A 23,277-nucleotide genomic window follows, 5' to 3' on the forward strand; every position below is an offset into this window, starting at 1 on the left:
CTCTGTGTGTGTCTCTCATGAATAAATAAATAAAATCTTAAAAATAAATAAATAATTTCAGTAAATGAAAATCTAGTTTCATAAAGTAACAAATTGGAAGGTGATGATTTCAATTTGCAATTTTTTCTCTGCCAAACTAGTTGTCACAGAAATCTTTAAGAAATGGTAACTTCCACTACTGACATTAAAATATAATTTAATTCACCAAAATGTGATTCATGGTCCCCTTTTCTAGGACTGTGTTTTTTACAAAGTGAGGTATGTCAATACCTCTTTCATTTCTTTTAAGTCACTCTATTCTTTTTTGCTAATTTATTTTGACTATTTGTAAGATAGTTTATAACAAAATGTCCCCACAACCCACAGAGATTTATAAATATTATACTTCTTGGGTTATATTCTGATGTGGTTATTTTTCAGAGACCTCAACAGACAGATAGTCAAACTTCCTTCTGCAAAGAGGAAGAGGCCACCAATCACTGAGCGTAGACAGGTCCACCTACAGACAATAATAGGCTGCTTTGGCCTTCTCCTTCTTTACTATTTTGGGTCTAGATTTAAAGAGTTCATGTGTCTGGATATGCACCCCTGGGCTGTGGGTACCTGCCACAAAGTATGTTTTCAGGGAAGCAGACTCTGCTTGAGACAGAGATTAGGGTACAGGAAGTTTATTGGGACATACTCTCAGAATCCCGCCAATCTACTGCCCTGGCTTATGTCAATATTAAAGCAGAAAACAGTGCTTTCTCCCCACAGGCCAACGGGAGGGTGAGCCTAAGAGGGGTATACAATCTTGCTATTCCTCTCTACGTGAAGATTCTCTTTCCAGTGCCAATTTTGGAGGATATGGTTATCTTCATTAAGGCATGCAATAAGTTTTCATCAAGAATCTGTAAATACCCATTGCTAAACATTTTTTGAAATTTGTCATTTCAATTATAATCTTCACTATCAATGAGCAATTTAGAAAAATACAGCACCATGATGAAATAAATCTACTATATGTTTATTTCAGACATTACCTTAAGAATCGGAAAATTTGTGTTTTCTGTAATTTAGAAAACAGACATTTTCTTCCTCAAAACTTGCCTTTGTTGTTGTCTTTATGTGGCCTCATAAGGCTCTCCATGGCCTTTCCAAAATCTGTACTTGCTGTCAGTTCGGTAGAGATGTTTAGCAACAAAGAAAAATCTGAGCAGGACCCACCCAGCTCTTCTATCCTACATTGCTGAATTTTAATGAAAGTCTGAGCTTTTCCAAAAGTCTGGTCTCCACTGACTGGGGAGGAAAAAACAGTTGGAAAAAAATTGCTTTGAGTATGTGAACCATGTAATTTCATTTCAACTAAGGAATTCCAAAAATACTTGCTTATTGAAAGGGCAGTTATGTTTTTGTGTTGGAACTTGTTATGGAGAGTAAGAAGTACTAGTTTTTTTCCTCTTCTATTTTTCCTCACAAACATAAAGAAAAAAAAAATTAAAGACTGTCAGAGTGGCTGGGTAGAAAAATAGATTCCAAAGTGGACTTGCCCTAGAACCTATTGCTTGGGGGATCTGTCCACTCTTTTGTGACCTTTCGAGCCCCACTCAGCTGGAGACAATCCTCACCCCGCTCTGATGATAATTCAGGGCTCCATCCAGCCTCGTCCTCAAGGCTACAGTAGCTGGACTGAAATCCAGAAGTTTTGTCAGTTCTGCTCACTTCTGCCAAAGTAAATGCTGTGCCAGGAGCAAGATGGAAACTTCTGGGTCCCTGCTGGGCAGCCTGGGCAAGCAGAATATTTTCAGGTTGTGTCTGACTTTAGGTCTCTGGGAGGAGATCAGGTGTTAATAAAAATGTTCATAACTAGGATTTTGGGGACTATGTACTGTGTGCCAATCACAATATTGGGGGCTTTTACAGGAATGACATGATTCAATCCCCACAACAATCTTCTGTGGAGTTTTGAAGCTTAGAGAGGTTAAAGATCCTGATTCTGAAACCAATCTGTCTCTCTCCAGAGCCTTTGATCTTTCCTGTGCTGTGAGCCCTGCCTTTTGGTAATGGGTTTCACTACTAGATTAGAATCTCAGACACCAGGGGTGCCTGGGTGGCTCAGTCAATGAAGCATCTGTCTTCAACTCAGGTCATGATCCCAGGGTCCTGAGATTGAGCCCCACACCAGGCTCCCTGCTCAGTGGAGAATTTGCTTCTCCCTCTGCCTATCCCCCTGTTTATGCTCTCTCTCTCTTTCTCAAAAAAAAAAAAATAAATCAAATCTTAAAAAAAAAATGTGTAGAACCTCAGACACCAGTGTAACAGATGCTGTTGGTGTGCTGGCCATGTCTTCATGGGGCTTTATCAACTGCCAGCAGGAGCAGGTGCATCAGCTTGCAATGGCTTCTTCTAGTGGCCAGAGGTCCAACTGTGAGCATGGACACTGAGTACGTGAAGATTTAACACCTCCCAGGAGCAGCTCTTCACTAATGACTGATAAGAGTTGGTGTATAAATCTCTAGTTCCCTCACTTCTCAGGTAGAGTAACTCAGAGGCATGGGTTCTGCACTGCTTCCCAGAATTCCTCAGGGGGACTAAGTGCCTGTTACCCACCATGCTAACATGCTTGAAAACACTCCCTTTGTTGGCTGCCTTCCTTCCCTTGTCTTACTGCCCTTGTGGGCACTTCCTCGCATCACCACCCAAATAAACTATTTGTATGTGTGAGTCAGCTTCTAGGGGAGCCAAAATGAAGATCAAGAGTAAAAAAAAGGTGCTCGCTTCGGCAGCACATATACTAAAATTGGAACGATACAGAGAAGATTAACATGGCCCCTGCGCAAGAGTAAAGGAAAGGTAAGCCTATGAAGGAAGAGAGCCCAGGTAGAAGAGGTGCTGCATTGCTGGAAGGGGAGCATGGAGAAGCAGCTCATAGATGGTTCCTTGTTCTTGAAGGGGGGCAGTGTCTGTGTGAGACAGCAGAGAAAGGTTTTGGAGGATTATTGAATCTTGACACACTGGGTAGTTACTTGACTGCTTGGTTGGGTGGAATTCTTTCAGAAGTTCTCTTGCTCCATTCTTTTTAAACTTATATTTGTCCAAAGTTTCATTGAAAGTGAGAGAACCCAAGAAATGCAATTATTAATACCTGGAATAATAAAATGAGATAGAAATGTCAACATGTTCTCCACAGAACATGGAGGATATAATTGTAAGTAAATGAAAAATTACGTATAAAATTTTGGAGGATATATAATTTACATGTAACATATAACCTGAATATAGTAATGCTATATACTGTTTCATATTACATTAGCCTCTTTTACCAACTTTACTGCAATAAAGGATCGTTTCTTCACTTGTGATTCCAGGCCCTTCATTGATTAACTAGACTTCCAGTGGTACCAAAATACATTTTCAGGGACTACCACGAGCATGGGAAACTTGCTTTGTTAGGTTAATGGTATTATCAAGTGTCAACTATTGTGTTCACACATTTTAATTCTTTGGTTGTTTTTGGTTTCATATACTCAACTTCATATGTGCATTAAGTGAGTTTTGCCTGCAACTGGACATCTTCAAAATTGATTATATGCTGTTTGTATGATCTGAATAAGTTTGTCTTGAAACTTTTGCTTGGGAGTAGTTATTCATGCTTTCATGAAGAAACTTAGAAATGCCCATTATTTTTATAAAATCTGTAGATTAAGAGGGTGAGGATGATAGCTAATATTGTAATAACAGTGTATGGTAACAGTGATTACACTTATCGTGGGGAGCATAGTGTAATGTACAGAAATGTTGAATCACTCTACATCTGAAGCTAGTATAACATTGTGTGTCAACTATACTTCAATAGTAGAATTTTTAAAAAATAGAGGACGATAAAACCTTTAGTAAATATTTCTTCTAGTCAATACTTTAGCCACAAGAGGGAACCGTATAAGCAAAAATAGGGTATTTTGAGGTAACCTTTAGAGGATCTCAGCACCCATTCCCCATCCCTGGCACCTTGAAGCATCCCAGTATGTTAGCCACATTTTAGCAAAATGGTATTTTCAGCAGAAGTCTTGGCTACAGAGCTAAATAACCCCTTACTGCTTTTTAACAGACATTAACAAATAAACTTATTTTTATCTGCCATGTCATGGAAAGACATGGCCTTAAAGCAACGTATGTACAGACAATGGCCAACTTCCTTTTCTGATCCACACACTAGGCTGATCTACACCCAGGTGCTTCCCCTTACCTGGTCAAGGTAAAAACATGGAAGGAGCTCTTTGCTATTTCTCCTTTGCTATAGAGGAACCCTGAGACAACCTTTGAGAATAATGAGCTTGCGTGGGACTGGGAAAGTATAGGTTGAGGGGAGATATTGGGGCCTTATGCTGCTTTCTCTGAGTCCTACAGAACAAGATCCTTCTATGCTGGGAAGCAACAGAAGGTATAGCATAAAGCAAGAACACAATCAAACCCTAGGGACCTTTGGAGGAAAGTAAGAGTCTGCAGTGTTACCTCGAGTATTTTTAGGAAGTCACTTCAGTAGGGAGAGAGTCTTCCTTTGGTGAGTCATATGTTGAATGAGGTGGGTGGGTTAATGTCAAAATACCATCCAATTTTTAAAAGGTTAATCCCTGATTCATTTATAGCCTCTGACATCATACCTGGCTAATATGATTCCTTCTTCTCTCTTCCTTGCACTGCTTATTTCCAAGAATTCCCATGGCCTTTTGGATAAATTATTATCTTCATTTTTGCTTGAGCTACAAAGGATGTTATCCTTCAGGTAAAGGTGAAAATGCTGATCTCATTCATTTTCTTAGAGTAATTTTTCTGCATTAAGGGTTGAGTAGGAAAAAATATTCTTAGGAATTAAAAAAATTAATTATTAAGTCAGTCTGACATAAATTATTATGTGTATTTAGTTAGTGAGAAGATAAGTTTGTGGAAAGAGACAGTAAGTGAAGTTGTTAAGTGTTGGGGTTCTGGGCTCAAGTTTGGACTTCACTACTTCCTGAGTTTGTGAACCTGGAGCCTCTCTATAAACCGTTTCTTCATCTGGAAAACAGGGATAATATCTACCTCATGTGATTATTAAGAGGATAAAAATTAATTCATGCAGAGTGTTTCGAGCAGTCTCTAGCACTCAGTTAAGGGCTGGATAAATACTAGTTACTATGATTTGTGAAACAGCACCAACCATTAGGAAGGTCTTCTCTAAGGCATGGAGTAGTCTGAGCTCTTGGTTTCTAGCATTTCTAGCATTAAAAGAAAGTGAAAAATCTGGAGCATTTGTCTGGGTCAGTAGGTAGAGCCTGTGACTTTTGATCTTGGGGTTGTAGGTTTGTTGTAGGTTCGAGCCCCACATTGGGTGTAGAGATTACTTAAAAAAATAAAATCCTAAAAAAAGTGAAAATCTGATAGATAGATATTATCATTTTCATTCTACAGATGGTGAATAGTTAAGGGGAGCTTAGAGGGTCAGCATGGCAGCATGAAAGTGATGGGGATGAGCCAGCCAGTCCAGTAGCATGATGGGCTCAACTCACTGGTGATGGTTGCTCTTGAATGACCTCAGGTCATGACAACTACTTAGTCTCATCTGCTCTCTGTAGTGGGGTTGTTACATCCTTCAGATAGCTCTTTCACTGGGAGATCAAGAAAATTCAGGTTTGCAGGAGGAGGGATCATGCTCACCTCAACCAGGAACCCATTGCACTTTCTGTCTTGTGTATGTGCTGATAGGATAACTAAGGATGTGGATCAGAAGAAATTCTAGCACCTGTGTAGAGAGTATAAACAGGGGGCCTTTTGCAATTTTACTACTAATCAACTCTTTATCAACCTTATTAATGCATGAGAATCACTAGGATATTTGTTAAAAATGCTAACTCTTGACTTAGGACATGGCCAAGGAGTCTGCATTTTAAATGTGTCTTGGGTAATTCTGGTGCAGTTGATGAGCAGACCACACTTTGTGAAAACTGATTTCCTCAATAACAAATGAATATACTTTTCTCAAAAAAATTATTATTCTCCTGGTTATAAAATAAAAGGTTTAGAGAATGCTAACAATAAAAAAGAATATAGAAATCATTTGTGAAAAAAAAAAAAAAAGAAATCATTTGTGGGCAGCCCTGGTGGTGCAGCGGTTTAGTGCTGCCTGCAGCCTGGGGTGCGATCCTGGAGACCCGGAATCAAGTCCCACGTCGGGCTCCCTGCATGGAGCCTGCTTCTCCCTCTGCCTGTGTCTCTGCCTCTCTCTCTCTCTCTGTGTGTCTCTCATGAAAAAGTAAATAAAATCTTAAAAAAAAAGAAATCATTTGTCATTATACTTTCTATAGATGATGATTACCAATATCTTGATGGCTGTCCCTCTAGTCCTTTTTTAAAAATATGCGACCTAGGGGCATCTGGGTGGCTCAGTCGGTTAAGCATGTGCTTTTGGCTCAGGTCATGATCCCCTGGTCTTGGGGTGGAGCCACTGGTAGCTCCCATCTGCTCTGTTCCTAAGGCCCTGCTCAGCAGGGAGTCTGCCTTTCCCTCTCCCTCTGCCCACCCCCCCCCTCATGCTATCACTCCTGAGCTACCCTCTCTTTCCCAAATGAATAAATAAAAAGTCTTTTAAAAAAGAGAGAGAGAGAGAGAAATCCACTTATATCTCTCTTGGGTCTGGAAACTGCACTAGATACTATTTAAAGGCCATTCTGACTATGATGTCATACTTGTAAGAGTTTTGCCATTCTTTGAGCGTAAGGATTAACCATGTTCAGGCTAAAATTACATCCTCTGAAACTTCAAAGCTCAAGAGCAAATCTTTGAGTTGAAGTGCAGACCTGCTGACATGACATAGTATCAAAGGCAATAATATTTCTTCAAAGATGACATACAGATGGCCAACAAATATATGAAAGGATGTTCAATATCCCTCACCATCAGAGAAATGCAAATCAAAACCACAATGAGATGTCATCTCACAACCATGAAGGCAGATACCTTTTAAAAAATGAAAACGAGATGGTTAGGATGTGGGGAAATTGGAAACTTTGTGCACTGTTCATGGGATCATAAAATGGTGCAGCCTCTATGGAAAACTGCATGGAGGTTCCTAAAAAATTAAAAATAAAACTACATATGATCCAGCAATTCCACTTCTGGGTGTATATTGAAAACAGGTACTTGTACAGATATTTGCACGCTGAAGTTCACAGCAGCTTTTGCACAAGAGCCAACATGTAGAAGCGATCCAAGTGCCCATCAATGGATAAGTGGATAAACAAAATGTGGTATGTACACACACACACACACACACACAGGGATATTATTCAGCTTTAAAAACGAAGGAAATCCTGTTACAGGCACAACACGGATGGACCTTGAAGACGTCTCTCAGTAAAATAAGCCAGTGAGGAAAAGTTGGATACCATACGATTCCACCTATGTGAGGAATTTGAAGTAGTAAAAAAAAAAAAAAAAAATCGCAGAAACAGAAAGTAGAATTGTTTTTGAAAGGGGGAAGGGAGAAAAGAGAAGTTATTGTTTAATGAATACAGTTTCAGTTTTGCAAGATGAAAAAGTTCTGGTGATCTGTTTCACAATTATGAATGTGTTCAAGCTAGTCAACTCTACACTTAAAAATAGTTAAGGGGTAGATTTTATGTTATGTGTTTACCACAATAAAAGAATATCAACCATACTAAAAGATAATGAAAAGAACAGTGTTGCCCTTTTATAACCTTTTAGATTGTCACAAAACAGTGAAGTCACACAGTTAGTGTTAAGATTTGGTTTGATAAAACAGTTCCATGGAAACTGCTGATTTCTAGAACTGTACTCACTTCGGATTTATAATTCTTGAAGTTGTCAGATTAAAGCTAGTGAAAAACATAACAATAATGGATGAGGGGCACGTGGGTGGCTCCGTGGTTGAGCATCTGCCTTTGGCCCAGGGTGTGATCCTGGAGTCCTGGGGATCAAGTCCTGCATCAGGTTCCCTGCAGGGAGCTTGCTTCTCCCTCTGCCTATGTCTCTGCCTCTCTCTCTCTGTGTCTCATGGGTAAATAAACAAAATCCTGAAAAAATAATGAATGAGAATAGGACAGAAGTAAAAATTATTACATACCAGGATGTTTTGTTATAAGTGGGCATGAAATTTGACTTCAAGCTCACTGGTAAACATGAGAGATAAAGGAATAACACAATGACTATGAATTTTTGTCCAAACTAATGAAGACATGTTTGTCTGAATAGGGAGGGAGGGAGGAGGAGGAGGAGAGAGGGAGGGAGGGAGGTAGGGAGGGAGGGAGGGAAGGAGGGAGGGAGAGAGAGAGGTCTAATTAGAATTATGGTGAACTGTCAGTTATCTCACACTATGGAGTTAAACAATTTCTCTTTCCAACTCTTCTTGCTATTTTGATAAAGTATGCACACAGAAAATTCAGTTATGGGATATGGATTTTTTTTTTAATGGGAAAACTGGTTGAGAACAATTGCTATCATTGGCGAATTTGAGTGAAAGTAGGTCTGTTTCCAACAATTTTTTTTTTTTTAATTTCTAAAAAGACTGAAGTGAAGGAATAGAACAGTAACTCTCTTCCAATTTTGGTTGATTAGGAACAATAGACTACTCACTGTATTTTCTAGTTTCCATTCATGCTGCAGCCTGCAGTTTTGTTTACAATCACGGAGCCCCATTAATCATAAGCCATCCTGCCTTTATAGTTAATTAAGTGATTCCAAGTCATATTTAACGCTGTTGGGAGGATTGGGGACAAGGTAGACTGGTTAGTTACATGTGACCAAAGTTACTGAGATGATCTTTTTAATTTAAATGGTTATACTTTTTATTACTGAAAATTTCAATCGTACGGAAAAGGAAAGCAAGTAACACAATGAATTCCCCAGTACCCATCACTCAGCTTCCAAGATGATCAACTCATGGCCAACCTCATTTCATATATAATTCCACCTTCTTCACTCCCCCTCAGGTTACTCTGAAGCAAAACTCACACATCAGATCATTTGTGCTCAGATATTCATTACCAATCTTCCAAGTGGGATAAGTGATAAAAGTCCAGCCCCGAAGCAAATATATCAATTCCACCTAAAGAGAGTATAATTAAGATGTTAAGTTAAAAGTGTCAGAGAATCACAAACTAAAGCAATATTGTCTACAGTGGATATTTTCATAGTTTCTTATGGAGGTCCCCAAACACAGGGAGTGGTGCGTTCACAATCCAAATCTGGTCCTGATTCTGTGCTATCATTGCACAGGGCTTACTCATGGTCTGGTCACCCACAGTGCCTTTCCTCCTAAGCCTCCTCTGATGAGTCTCAGGACTGGGCCTGAGACCCCATGTTACTGCATTACTCCCTTTGATCTGCCAGTATTGTGGGCTCCGCTGAAAGCAGGACAAGTGGGACTTTATCAATCATTAGCAATTTTACTGTTTCACATAACGTTTTTTCTCATTACAAAAGTAATATGAGTTCATGAGAGACAACATAATTTTTAATTAAAAAAAATTCCATTCTAAGAAAGGACTATATTACTGTCTTTTGGGGGGACATTTAGATTATTTTCTCTTCGTGACACTTTTGTGGGGTACATTCACTTATTAGAGAGAGAGAGAGAGAATGCGCGCATGAGGCTGAGGGGGATGGGGCAGGAGAACAGAGGAAGGCTGAGAGAGAGAGAGAGAGAGAATCTTAAACAGGCTCAACACCCAGTATGGAGTTGGATGTGGGGCTCAATCTCATGACCCCGAGATTATGACCTAAGCCGAAATCAAGAGTTAGAGGCTTAACTGACTGAGTCACCCAGGCGCCCCTGTGGGGTACATTCTTAAAGTTGAACTATGTACATACCAGTGTTTGTTTCCTTAGAAAATAATAATCGGAAATAGTTGGGGCCAAGGGTGTGCATAAAGATCTATTCATTTTTAAATGTAATTCCAACTATACTTTAGAAAAATTGTACCAAATTATACTCCCACCAACAGTTTATAAATGTACTTCTGTTTCTGTGCACCCTTACCAACATTATTTCTTGTAATAAAGAAAGGTCTGTTAGGTTGAAAACGCATACCTGTTAGTTTTCACTTACCAGCTTAGTCTTAGGCCAGAACAGTTCAACAGGTTTGGCTAGAGAGTGAAGGTAGTGGGATAGGAGAAGGAGAAGGAAGATCCAGGCCACGGAATTGCTAGTGTATTTTACAAAGTAAGGTTAGAATAGGATATCTGAAAGTTGGAAAATCCAGTCCATAAGGTTTCTACTGCAATGTGGAACCCTTAAGTAAAGGGTTGTAGGAAGTCAGATATTACTCACCGCACCCTGCAGCCCCTCACTCCCTCCAGCCATAGCACAATTCAATTCAACCATTCTCAAGATGAGTGGGTCTGCAGAAGAAACATTTCTTTTCAGGCCATATGAAAAGACTCCTCCACCACTCTGGTCCTGCTTCTTTACAGAGAAAGTGAGAATAAACATCACATCAATATTACCTACATTGAAGGTTTACCTTGGAACTAAATCAAATCAGGCATTTGAAAATATTTTTTTGTAAATCTTAAACGCCACAAAAAAAAATAGCAAGGAAATTAGATTCTAAAGTCAGCAAGTAGGGGCACCTGGGTGGCTCAGTCGCTTAAGTGCCCAACTCTTGATTTCTGCTCAGGTCATGATCTCAGGTTTGTGGGATCAAGGCCCGCATCCGGCTCTATGCTGGCCTGCTTAAGATTCTCTCTCTCTCCCTCTGCCCCTCCCTCCTCTCTAAAAAATTACATAAATTAATAAACTCAGCAAGTAAGGTTAAAACCGAATGCAAAAAAAAAAATTACTTAGAAGTTCTTTAAATTAGGCATGTGTGCAGTAGGTTGCTCTCACTTAGAAGGCACATGAGAACAAAGTCCCTCTGAAGGGGAGCTGCAAGGAATACATTCTCAGTAAAATTGCCGAGGAATTGCTGCACTGTAACTGGTTTTCATTTGCTCTTTTTGGCAAGTGCATAACTGAATCTGAGTAAGTCAGATGAAAGTATGATGCAACACTGTTATTCTTCTACAGTTTTATTTGGGTAAGTCAAGAACCCTCCCTGGCTCTCTTTGTCTAATGCTGTACTTCAGCTGGATCAGGGTTTCATCCAATTTTCATTAGACACATATTTTCAGAGTTTACTCTTCTCCCTGCGTGCCAGGCTGCTGTGTTGGAAGTCTGAGAAAAAAAAAAAAAAAGAAAAAAAAGAAAAAAACCAAACACCCGGAAGGAGACACAGTCTGACCACAAGAGGCTAGTGAGTGGTGAAGCAGTTTCAGCTTTGATTTGAGGCATCCTGGCCTCTTTGCTCACCTCCTGGGGAATGCAGAGAATGTTTTAAAAAAATTATGGAAAAGTTACATATTTTGTTACGAATACCAGTTACAACAGTCCATCTGATATTAAGTTACTGTGCTTCCTCCTTTGCCGTTTGGGTTGCTACTTTTTAATTTAACATTTGTTTTGAATCTGGGCGAACACAACTATTTTTTTTAATTAAAAAAACGTGGAAAAATGCACACTGAATAACAAGAGCAGATATGAGAAGCAGGTCTTTTATTCTAGACGCCCCCGCTTCCCCCTCTCTGCACACCCTCCATCCCCACGCACACCGTCCCGTTCAGAGGTAATCGCTGGGTCAGTATTTAAGAAGGGACAGTTGTTAAGGTGATCTCTGGGGTCCAGAAATTAACCAACTCCAGAGACTGTAAGCTGAAGTCCGTTCCAACACTAAAATTATGTCCAAGTCTTTTGCTGCATATACTCTAAGTGGGGGTGCCAAAAAGAGACAGCCTTGCCCTAACATTGTGGTTGGTAAAGGGACAGGAGGATACAAATTGATTTCAAAATTACACGCTAGATTTAGAAACACGAAGGAAAGAGGACAGGGTCCAGGCACTTCCATGGTGAGTCGTGTATTGACGGATTAAATAAAGGCCCCCTCTGGGCTGTAAAGTCCATGAGGGCAGGAGCTCCAACGCGGGCTTTCACCGCAGACCTCGGCCCACAACAGGAGCTCACGGGGCCAAGGACCGCACGTCCCAGGACCGGGTGGAGGTGACGGGGCGCAGCAGGAAGAGTCACGTGACTCGAGGTCCCCTGCAAAACCGCCCCAACCAGCCCGGCGCTGCAGCGCCAGGCCCGGCCCACGGGCCGCACCAATCCGCGAAGGAAGCCAAATTTTGGCTAGCCCGGGCGAGGGGCGTGCTCCGCGGGGGCAGCGTCTCGCCCAGCCCGGCCCATTTCCCTGCAAGCCTCAGGCGCCTGCCCCGCCCACCCGGCCGAGACAAAATGGTCCAGATTGCGAGGGGGGAGGCGCAGACGGGCACGGAGGGGGCAAGGGCGCATGCGCACCGACGCAGCGCGGCGGCCGCTCGCGGAGATTGGGGCGGGGCTTCAGGCCGCGGAGCGAGGTGGAGGCGAGAAGGCTCCACCGCGCGTGCGCGCGGTAGCCTCCCCGGCCCGACCCACGCGGCGCGGCGTGGTGACGCCCGTGCGGCCCGAGGAAGGGGTGGGGCCGGGCCGGGGCGGGCCTCCGCGCTCCTCCGCCCCCTCCCCATCCCGTCTCGCCCTCCCCCTGCCTCCCCCACACTGGGCCCCGTCAGCCCGAGGGTTCCTTCGTCGCTCGGCTCCGCGGCGGCCCGGCCCGGCCCGGCCCGCGGGCAGATGCCCCGAGCTGCCGCTGCCGACGCCGCCGACTCGGCCGGTGGCGGTGAAGGAGGCGGGCGTCCGGCCCCGGGCCGCGGAGTGTGACGGACCGGGCCGGGGGCCGCCGGGCGGCGCGGCGGCGGCGGCGGCTCGGCGCGGACCATGTATTTCCTGAGCGGCTGGCCCAAGAGGCTGCTGTGCCCTCTGGGGAGCCCGGCCGAGGCGCCCGTCCACGTCCAGTCCGACCCCCAGAGGACTTTCTTCGCCGTGCTGGCCCCGGTCCGCCTCAGCATCTGGTACAGCCGAGTAAGTAGAGCCGCCCGCCGCCGCCCGCCGCTCCCTCCGCGGCGCCTGGGCACGGTCCCGCCTCAACTTCCACCGGGAGTCCCGCGGCGGCGCGCGGCCGACCCTCCACCCTCCACCCTCCACCCTCCACCCTCCGTGCGCCTCCCCGCGTCCGAGCGGCGGCCGCGCACCGCGGACCCCGCGCGCCCGCGGCCGAGCCCGGACTGGCCCCCGTCTCCCTTCCCCCATCTCGCCGTCCGCCCCCCCCCCCGCCCCGGGGGCAAATTTGTTTAAACTTTCCACAAATAGAAATCTGGCCGCCGTGCATTCCCAGGCGGCCCCGGCTGGCTTTCCAGGCCCGGGTCCTGCAGCCGGGCCGGACCTCACAGGCCCGCGAGAACTTAGTTGCGGCCGCTGCAGCCCACGAGGGCTCGCGAATTCCCGCGGGAGGTCCGCTGGCCCTGCCGCCCGCTGCGCCCCCAGGCACCCCCTGCCCACACCCGGGCTCGCCCCCTTCCTGCGGGCTTGGATCGCGGGGGGCGGGCGGGGGCTTCGCGGCGGCGGACGTGGGGCTCACTTCTGCCCGCGCCGCTCCCGGCTATTTAACACCTGGAAATAATAAGGTTTGGGGAAAAGCCTGAAACTTGAGTTCTGTGTTTGCTTTCTGCCGAGTCCTGGTGTTTTTTTTTTTTTTTTTTTTTTTTTTCATTCGTCTAATTACTGAGTACATAAGAGGGGGGAAAAAAACTTCAAAAATAAGAGGTGGGTGGGATTCTCCCCATTTTCCGCGAACGCCGCTCTAGGTCAGTCTATAAAAGCGACAGGATTAAGAAAAAAAAAAAAAAGAACGTTTTTTTCCCCTTATTTTTTCCTACCCCCAAAGAAGGCAGTACCAATCGACGTCAGAGTGAAGTTTTCCTCTTATTATAGCTGCCTTGTCCGCGTGGAAATAGGTTGTGACCTTGGCTTCATCGCATCCCTGTGGCACACCGGCTTTACTCGCTAGAGTTAAATTAGTGAAAACCCTCCATTGTCTGTAGCGGACCAGGGATCGTTTATATGAAGTTCTTGACTGTTCTCATAGCCCTGGTAGAAGTGATGATGGAATTTAGATATTTGTGGCATCTTTTTTATGTGACTGTCCTAGCTAGGCTGTAAATTAAGAGTATTTGCCATTAAACTTGGGCCGAATTTAATTTTTAGACCTATTACCAGAGCAAAAGGTCGTTATGTAACCAGCAGTGTGACTGTTCAGTCTCGTGCTTGATTTCATTTTTGAATAATGTACATCGTTTAGTCTTTAAATGAGATACTAATTCATTTACAATGTGGAGCCCGTAGAATAATTCTTATTTGCTTGCGTGTATATAACGATTATCTTTAAAGTACATGCAGAAAAAATAATTAGACCTTGAATGTTGAATTGTCTTCTGAAGTTTAGTATGAATTTCACTCTAACAGCCTACAGTTTATCCCTAAAAAGGTAGACCTAATTTAAGTTTTGGCAGAGCTAAACTTAATATGAGGGATGACTAGACCAGCAGCCTGTAGATTACTTTATTGCTGTATAAAAGAAATAAAAATATGCCTCAACTTTGGGTATATTGTATTAATGATATCTGTTTTTTGCTTTAAAAGTTAGATACGATGTAAATTAGACAGTCACGGAATTTAAAACAACTCCTACTCCTTCCTTTATTATTTTCTTTTTTAAAGATTTTATTTATTCATGAGAGAGAGAGAGAGAGAGAGAGAGGCAGAGACACAGACTGAGGGAGAAGCAGGCTCCATGCTGGGAGCCCAATGTGGGACTTGATCCCAGGTCTTCAGGATCACGCCCTGGGCCAAAGGCGATGCTAAACCAATGAGCCACCCAGTCTGCCCAATACTCCTTCCTTTAAATTTCCATCCAACACGTAGATAGATACCTGCTTTCTATAGAAGTCCTGGGGTCCCTATGGTTGAGACCCAATATGCAAAGTTAGGTCTGAGGACGCAGGAATCACAGGTGTGAGGTGAAATGGAATGCAGGAATACCTTAGAGGAGGTTGCAAGTTACCGTGGGCTTTATTGATGGTTAACCTTGATCTCTGGCATCACCGTCATCACTTTAAAAATCGCATATTGGATCAGATGATTTTAAGGTCTGTGATTATATAGCTGGGATACTGGGGAACAGGTGCCATACTCCAGCTCCATCTCCTCTTCTTGGAATATGTCTTTTTTCATTGTCTGAAAAAAATTTTTTTTTAAAATTTCTAAACTTACCGAAACTATGTAAGTTAAAATCAATCTAGGTTAACAACTTTTTTTTTTTCTTTAAGATTTTATTTATTTATTCATGAGAAACACACACAGAGAGGCAGAGACAGGGGAGAAGCAGACTCCTTGAAGGGATCCTGATTCTGGACTCCATGCCAGGACCCTGGGATCACGCCCTGAACCAAAGACAGATGCTCAACCACTGAGCCACCCAGGTGTCCCAACAAAGTTCTTTTATTTATTTATTTATTTTTATTTTTATTTTTATTTTTTTTAAAGATTTTTTAAATTTATTTATTCATGAGAGACACAGAGGGAGGCAGAGACACAGGCAGAGGGAGAAGCAGGCTCCACGCAGGGAGCCCGATGTGGGACTTGATCCCGGGTCTCCAGGATCACACCCTGGGCCAAAGGCAGGTGCTCAACCGCTGAGCCACCAGGGATACCCAACAAACTTCTTTTATTTTATTTTAAATATTTTATTTATTTATTCATGAGAGAGAAAGAGAGCGAGAGGGAGAGACACAGGCAGAGGGGAGAAGCAGGCTCCATGCAGAGAGCCCGATGTGGGACTTGATCCTGGGACCCCAGGATCAGGTCCTGGGCTGAAGGCGACGCCAAACCGCTGAGCCACCTGGGTTGCCCCAACAAACTTCTTTTATTTATTTATTTTTTTAACAAACTTCTTTTAAAAGTGAAAACACCTGTAGCAAAATTGAGGCGCTATCAGTTACTACTGCCCAGTTTAAAGTGAATTGGTTTAAAACGTTCACATGAGAACGCGAAAGCCTTGCTATTGAAGAAGTATTGTACATACAAGTAATTTTATAGAATAAAGTGAACATTGAAGATCTAAAGGGTTTTATGGAGTTGAGGTCTTAAAAGTTGCTTGAGGGCATTTGAAGGTAAGGAGAGACTGGGCACAAAGAGGTGAGGATATAGCATGATTTGCTTCTTTGAAATTCTGTTGGGTCTCTTGTAGTGAGGTAGTCACTTAGGAGGGATGAATTTTTTAAAAAGAAAACTACCTTGTGGAAGAGATGTGCATTTTATAGCCTAAGCTGTTTTTTTTTTGTTTTGTTTTGTTTTGTTTTTAATGTCCAAGAGAATTGCTATGTTTAAAATGTTGGTTAGTCATGAGACTATGCAAACATTAAAATCTCTAATGACAGCTTGTGTACATTTTATGGGTCTTCTAGTGAACTTTTTTGTACCTTTTACAAGTTGCTACTAGTGTTCTAGATTCATACTTCTTTAAAATTCTTTCCTAATTCCTAAATTGAGAAATGTAGTGCTATTTAGAGATGAGTTTTTTTTTTTTTTTTTTTTTTTAAGATTTTATTTATTTATTCATGAGAACCACAGAGAGAGAGGCAGAGACACAGGCAGAGGCAGAAGCAGGCTCCGTGCAGGGAGCCCGACGTGGGATTCGATCCTGGGACTCCCGGATCACGCCCTGGGCTGAAGGTAGTGCTAAACTGCTGAGCTACTCGGGCTGCCCTAGAGAGGAGTTTTTTGAGAGCATCATGCACAGGTAAAAGTGTGGGGAGGGGCAGAAGGATAGGGAGAGAGAATCCCAAGCAGACTCCCTGCTCTGGTGCATGAAAACAGCATGGGGCTCAGTTCCAGGATCCTGAGACCATGACCTGAGCTGAAATCAAAAGTCTGATCCTTAACTGACTGCGCCATCCACGTGCCCCCTAGATATGTTTACAAACAAAAAATTTTCTGCAGATACTCACTTTGCTTTTTTATTTCAATTTTAGTGTGAAGGTATAACTTGCTTTCAGTGTTGATGTAAATTTGTTTTCTCTACTTTGTGATTCTACTTAGAAGTTCTAAGTCTGCTCACAGGCTTACAACAGGGATCATCCATGTATTTTAGAACCCGAAAAAGGGTGCTCAAAAATGGTTTAGCACATATATGTTAGGTTGGGTTGGTAGCGGTATGACTTAATCAGTGGAGCATCTGACAATGTATTTCTGTTAAGGGTATTGTAAAAGAACTGGCTTCAGCTTTGGGATTGAAGTTGCTTTTAAAATCATGTTATGCTTTATGACTGGCCCATTTTTGGGTGTCCTGGAGATTGTGTTTTGTACTGTACTAGAGAGCCTAGAATTATTTTTCTAATATACTGCTGGACTATGAATACAAAAGTCCACAAATGTGAACCACAAAGTGATACCTGAATGCTGTAATTCTAAATTAGTCTTATTTTAATTTCCAGGTCATTATTTAATATATGTAAATTACCTTTAGAAGTATTTTTTTAAAGATTTTATTGATTTATTTGAGAGTGACCTTGAGCGGGAGAGGGAGGAACAGACTCTGCTAGGCAGGGTACCCCATCCCAGGATCATGACCTGAGCCAAAGGCAGATGCTTAACCAACTAAGCCACTCCGGTCCCCCCCCCCCAACCCCCCCCACCCCCGGAAGTATTTTTGAACACCTTCTGTGAAAGGTAGCATAAATAGGCAATATATGAAAGAGATGTAGGGGCATGTTATATGTAACAAAACACTCTATCCAAAGATGTTAGTGTATTAATATAATAAATGAAAATTTTGTGAGTTAACCACTGTGAAGGTTGCTAATAAAAAGCTGAAATAAGCAGATAATTACTGGACTTAGGAATTATGTGTCTTTTCTTTTTTTTAAAGATTTTATTTATTTATTTATTCATGAGAAACAGAGAGAGAGAGAGAGAGAGGCAGAGACACAGGCAGAGGGAGAAGCAGGCTCCATGCAGGGAGGCCGATGTGGGACTCGATCCCGGGACTCCAGGATCACGCCCTGGGCCAAAGGCAGGTGCTAAACCCCTGAGCCACCCAGGGATCCCTGAATTATGTGTCTTTGAGTAACCCTGACTAGAAACTTATGTTCGTGTTGGTATATGCTAATAATAGAGAACAATGAGATAGATGTTCAAAGAAGCCACATTGTGGGATTAGGTCTATAGTTAACTGTGGACCTCAGAAAGGACATTCAGTTTGTACCTACATTTTCCCACTCTCCCATTTCATACCTTCTCGACTCTGTTCTATTGCTGGCTGCCGCCAGAGAGCCATCCGTGTAAACTCACTGCTTAGAAGTCTTTGACGGTTCACTGTTTGTTAAGAATGAAGTTCAAACTCCTTAGTTTGATATCAGAGAGTCTGCCCTCTTGGAATGATCACTTGCCTCGTCTCTGCTTATCAGAATATTATCCATCCTTTAGTTTCTGTTGAAATTCTACTTTCTCTATGAGTCATTCTTTATTTACCATTACCAGAAAGGTTAATTTTTTTTTTTGATGAACTAATGTTTGTATGAATAAGTTTTGCACAGATGATTTATTTCTTTAATTAGATTATAAATTTCCTGAGGTCAGAAATGATCTTCTTTTATACTATCCATAATGCCTTGTACAAAAAAGCATATGCTTAGTAAGTATTTTTAAAATAATGAATTTAGGGTATCCTATGCACAGAAATTTTTAAAGGTTAAATAAATGGGAGGTTTTCAAATGTTGAGATGTAATAAAAAAAATGGTAGTACTAAATTACAAGTTAAATTCAGAAAAATTATTTTAGAGACAATTATTTAAGTGAAAGTGAATGAAATACTTTTTAAAATTACACACAGTCCAATTATATTAGAAAAGAGTAGTATGTGTTATTCACAGTAGCCAAGATACGGAAACAACCTAAGTGTCAGTGGATGAATGGATAAACATGGTGTGTATATGGACAATGGAATATTATTCAGCCATGAGAAAAAAGGATAGCTTTCCATTTGCAGCAACGTGGATGGACCTTGAGGGCATTATGCTGAGTAAAATAAGTTAGACAAAGACAAGTACTGTATCATGGCACTTATTTGCGGAATCTAAAAAAACCAAGCGCAGAGACAGACTTGAATAGTGCTTACCAGAGGCTAGAAGTGTGGCAAAAAAAAAGAGTTGTTCAATGAGTACAAACTTCAGGTGTACAGTGAATCAGTTCTGGGGATTTAATGTACAGCATAATGAGAATAGTTCATAATACCGTTTTATATACCTGAAAGTTGCCAAAATAGTAGATATTCAATGTTCTCACTATGGTAATGATGAATATGTGATGCAGGTGTTAGCTAGCACTGGTGGGCAGTCATTTTGCAAGATGTAAGTACATCAAACAGTGCGTTGTACATCTTAAACATATGCAGTGTTGTATGTCAGTTATAATTCAATAAAGCTAGGGGAAAAAAAGAAGTGGTATGTGGCTGAGGGTCCTCTGTAGTTTACCAAAACTTAAACTATTGTGCAGTTATAACCACCAGTTAAACTCCTGGTTCCCAGTCTGAGTTTATATTGAAGTGATTTGTGAAAAGGGTGGTCACACAAAAAAGCAGCATATAAATATTTAAATAAAGACATTTCACCCATCTTTAGGTGCTTGTGAATCATTGATGTGATCAATATTACACTATTACACATTCATTCTGAGGTTATTGTCAACTAGGTGCTTTACATCATCGAAGCACTGTTTCTTGAATTTTGGTCTTTCACATGCCTCATTCATGAATTTTGCCCTATCCTTATAGTACTTTTCCAATCTAATTTTCAAACTTGAAATTATCTTTCAAAATACTTTATATTTTTACAGTAAATGGAACGCTAGCACCACTTGGATGATAACAGGGTTACTATATGAGGGAATACAATGAAACCAATGTTATGAAAGTCTAGATTCCTACCAGAGGCTCTTACCCTTTTCTTAAAAGTACCTGTTAGCAGATACACGAGCGGTATTAAGAGGTAAACTAGCACCTCTCAGAGATTTACCCTTTACCTAAATCAAAATTGAAGAATTGGAAAAATTATTTCCTTACTGTATGATGAAATAGTACAGTGATTGTCACTTAAAAGGGTGGTAAAGTAAATACTGTGTTAAAATGTACTTATGGCTAAACATGCAATTTATCAAGTTAGAATAAATTTACAATTTAAAAGTATTTAAAAATAGTCTAGAACTCAAACTTGCCACAAACTGAGAGTAACTTAATTAAAAGTATTTTATTGACTATCAGCCATCAGTTGGTTAGAATCAAGGTATCTTGCCTTTAAGTTCGTTATAATTGCTTTGAGTTCTTATCATAAACCTGTCTTCCCAAGTGATTTGCCTTAGGTCCATAATCATACATAAATTTACATATGAGATCTTGAATACTACTGTGGGTATAATAGTAGAATTTGCTGTGGTGTAATTTTCTAACAGCTTTATTGTGTTGTATAAATATATTATAAATGTACTCTGATACTTAGTAAATTTATGGAGTTGTGCAACCATCATCACACTCTAGTATTAGGACATTTATAGCAACCCAGAAAGTGTCATGCCTATTTGCATTTAACTTCTGCTCCCCCTCCAGCCCCAGGAAACCATTGGCGTTTTTGTTCTTTTAGATTTGGCTTTTCTGGAAATGTCCTATAAAGGTAATGATATATCATGTAGTCTCCTGTGTCTGGCTTTTATTTAGCATAAATGTTTTTCTGGTACTACTTTTCATAGCCAAATATTTCATTGTGTGTGGCTCCACCACATTTTGAAAATCCATTTACCAGTTGGTGGATATTTGATTGTTTCTTTTTTGGGCTCATTATGGGTAAGGCTGTTATACACAACTGTATATATGTCTTTGCAAGGATGTGTATTATTTCTTGTGGGGAGATACCGAGGAACGGAACTTTTGGATCATATAGTGAGTTGATGTTTTAGCTTTTCGGAAACTGCCAAACTATTGCATGGTAGTGATAAGCATTTTATAGCCCTACTAGCAAAGTATGAAGGGCTGTTTCTCCACATCCTTCTCAACACTTGCTATTGTCTTTTGTATTAGAATCGTTTTAGTGGGTTTGTAGTGGTACCTCATTGTGACTTTAATTTGTACTTTCCTAATGACTGAGAATGTTTGGCATCTTTTCATAAGCTTTTTAGCTATTTGTATATCTTATTTGATGAAATATCTGTTTAGGTACTCCCCTTACCTCCTTTTTTAATTGGAATGTTTTTGCGTTAGTGAGTTGTAAGGGTTCTGGATTTTCAGGTTCTTGGTGTCTTCTGGAGAGTAAAAGCTTAACTTTCATTAAGTCTAGTTTTTTTTTTCTTTTATGGATTATGCTTTTTGTATGCTAAAAAACTTTTGGCCAGTCCAAAGTCATAGCATCTTCTGTTTTCTTTTAAAAGTTTTATAATCCAAGCTTTTATACATAGGTCTGTCATCCACTGTGAGTTGATATTTTGTTTGTAAAGATCTAAGTTGTTTTTTTTTTTTTTTAACATAGATCCCGTTGTCTTAGCACAATTTGTTGGAAAGACTCTTCAGTATTGATTTGCATTGACATCTTTGTCAAACATCAGTTGACTAATATTAAGGGGTTATTTCTGAATTTTCTATTCTATTTTATTCAACAGTATGTGTATTATGCAAGCGTCACACTGTAGCAAGTTTAGAAATTGGATGGAAAAGTCCTGCTTTGTTTTCAAAATTATTTTGACTATTCTAGATCCTTTGCATTTCTGTATAAATTTTAGGATTATCTTGTCGATTTCTACCAAAAAATCCACAAACCCCAAAATAAAAAATCAAGGATGTTCAGGGGCTTGCACCAAATCTATAGATGAATAGAGAGAATTGGTATCTTAATGGTATAGACTATTCCAGTTCATGAACATGCTATGCAGTATCTTTCCATTTAGATTTTAAAAATTTTCTTAGTATTTTGTAGTTTTCAGCATAATTTCTAAGTAATTTTATTTATCTTTTATGATGCTCTCATGGATATAATTATTAATTTCATTTTCAGATTGTTATAAGTATATAGATGCAAAATTGATATTTGTATATTGATGTTTTGCAACCTTGTCAAAACATTTATTTTCATAGGCTTTTTAAAAGATTTATTTTAAAAAGCTATTTTTTAAAAAAGATTTTGTTTATTCATGAGTGACAGAGATAGAGAGGCAGAGACACAGGCCAAGGAGAGAGAGAGAGAGAGAGAGAGAGGTAGAGACACAGGCCAAGGGAGAAGCAGGCTCCATGCAGGGAGCCTGATGTGGGACTTGATTCCAGGTCTCACACCCTGGGTTGAAGGCGGCGCTAAACCATTGAGCCACCCGGGCTGCCCTTAAGATTTATTTTAGACAGAGAATGAGAGTTTGAACTTGCAACTGGAGAAAAGGGCAGAGGGGGAGAGAAAGAGAATCTCAGACTCTGTGCTGAGCACGGAGCCCTATATGGGGCTGATTACACAACCCTAAGATCATGGTCTGAGCCAAAACCAAGAGTTGAATGCTCAACTGAGCCACCCGGATGTCCCTCATAGTTTTTTATAGTTAGAACTAATAAATTTAGCAGAATTGCAAGGCACAAAATCAACCTGCAGAAATCAGTTGCATATCTTATGCAGTAACAGTGCCCATCCAAAAATGAAGTTAAGATTTTATTTACAATAGCATCAAAAGTAATTAAAAATTTAGGATTAAATAAGGAGATGAAAGACATATGCTGAAAACTATAAAACTGTTGCTGAAAGGAATTAGAGATATAAATAAATGGAAAGACATCTCATATTCACAAATTATTATTATTTTTTTTTATATTCACAGATTATTAAGATGACAGTACTACCCAGAGCAATTAACAGATTCAATATGGTTTCCAGTGGCTTTTTTTTTTTTTTTTGTAGAAATATAAAAATCCATTCTAAAATTAATATGGAATCTCAAGGGATTCCTCTCATCCGTTTAGGTAAAATTTTAGCAATTTTATAGATCTTTTCAGTGAACCAACTTTTGGTTTTACTAAGCTGTTCATTTGTGTTTTCTATTTTTTATTTCTGTGTTGATTTTTAAATTATTTTCTTTGGGTTTGGTGTTGTGTATGTTCAGTGGCTTTGGACAAATGTATAATGACATGTATTGGTCATTGTAATATCATGTAGAATGTTTTCCTTGCCCTAGAAATCTCTTATGCTCAGCCTCTTCATCTCCTCCCAGCATTTGATATGCACCAATTTTATTTTCAGCTCAGCTTTTAAAATTTAATCGT

At 40.8% G+C, this 23,277-nt stretch overlaps 1 protein-coding gene, 1 long non-coding RNA gene and 1 pseudogene across 6 annotated transcripts in view; 2 read left to right on the plus strand and 1 right to left on the minus strand.

The window, feature by feature from the left end:
* Positions 1–2: 2 nt before the first annotated feature.
* LOC112644825 (uncharacterized) lies at positions 3–12,309 on the minus strand. Of its 2 annotated transcripts, XR_007401676.1 has the most exons (7): positions 10,816–12,309; positions 10,304–10,438; positions 8,986–9,079; positions 8,608–8,728; positions 5,674–5,758; positions 4,641–4,809; positions 3–3,124 (listed from the first exon to the last, which is right to left on the minus strand). It is a non-coding gene; the product is annotated as an uncharacterized LOC112644825 (long non-coding RNA). The 2 variants fall into 2 exon arrangements; XR_007401675.1 differs by having other exon boundaries at positions 10,304–12,309.
* On the plus strand, positions 2,750–2,820 carry LOC112645696 (U6 spliceosomal RNA; annotated as a pseudogene).
* A 289-nt stretch (positions 12,310–12,598) lies between the features above and the next one.
* The window catches only part of RIC1 (RIC1 homolog, RAB6A GEF complex partner 1), a 145,411-nt gene continuing 134,732 nt past the window's right edge, over positions 12,599–23,277 (plus strand). For 3 of the 4 annotated variants that reach the window (XM_025423535.3, XM_025423536.3, XM_049092960.1), the window contains exon 1: positions 12,600–12,964. In XM_025423535.3, the coding sequence (XP_025279320.1) occupies positions 12,821–12,964 (144 nt within the window). In that variant the 5' untranslated portion in view covers positions 12,600–12,820. Of the gene's footprint in view, positions 12,965–23,277 lie in introns of all 4 variants that reach the window. The other variant, XM_025423538.3, reaches the window with a different exon arrangement.

This window comes from Canis lupus, chromosome 1 (assembly GCF_003254725.2).
Source record: "Canis lupus dingo isolate Sandy chromosome 1, ASM325472v2, whole genome shotgun sequence".
Taxonomy (NCBI): Eukaryota; Metazoa; Chordata; class Mammalia; order Carnivora; family Canidae; genus Canis; species Canis lupus.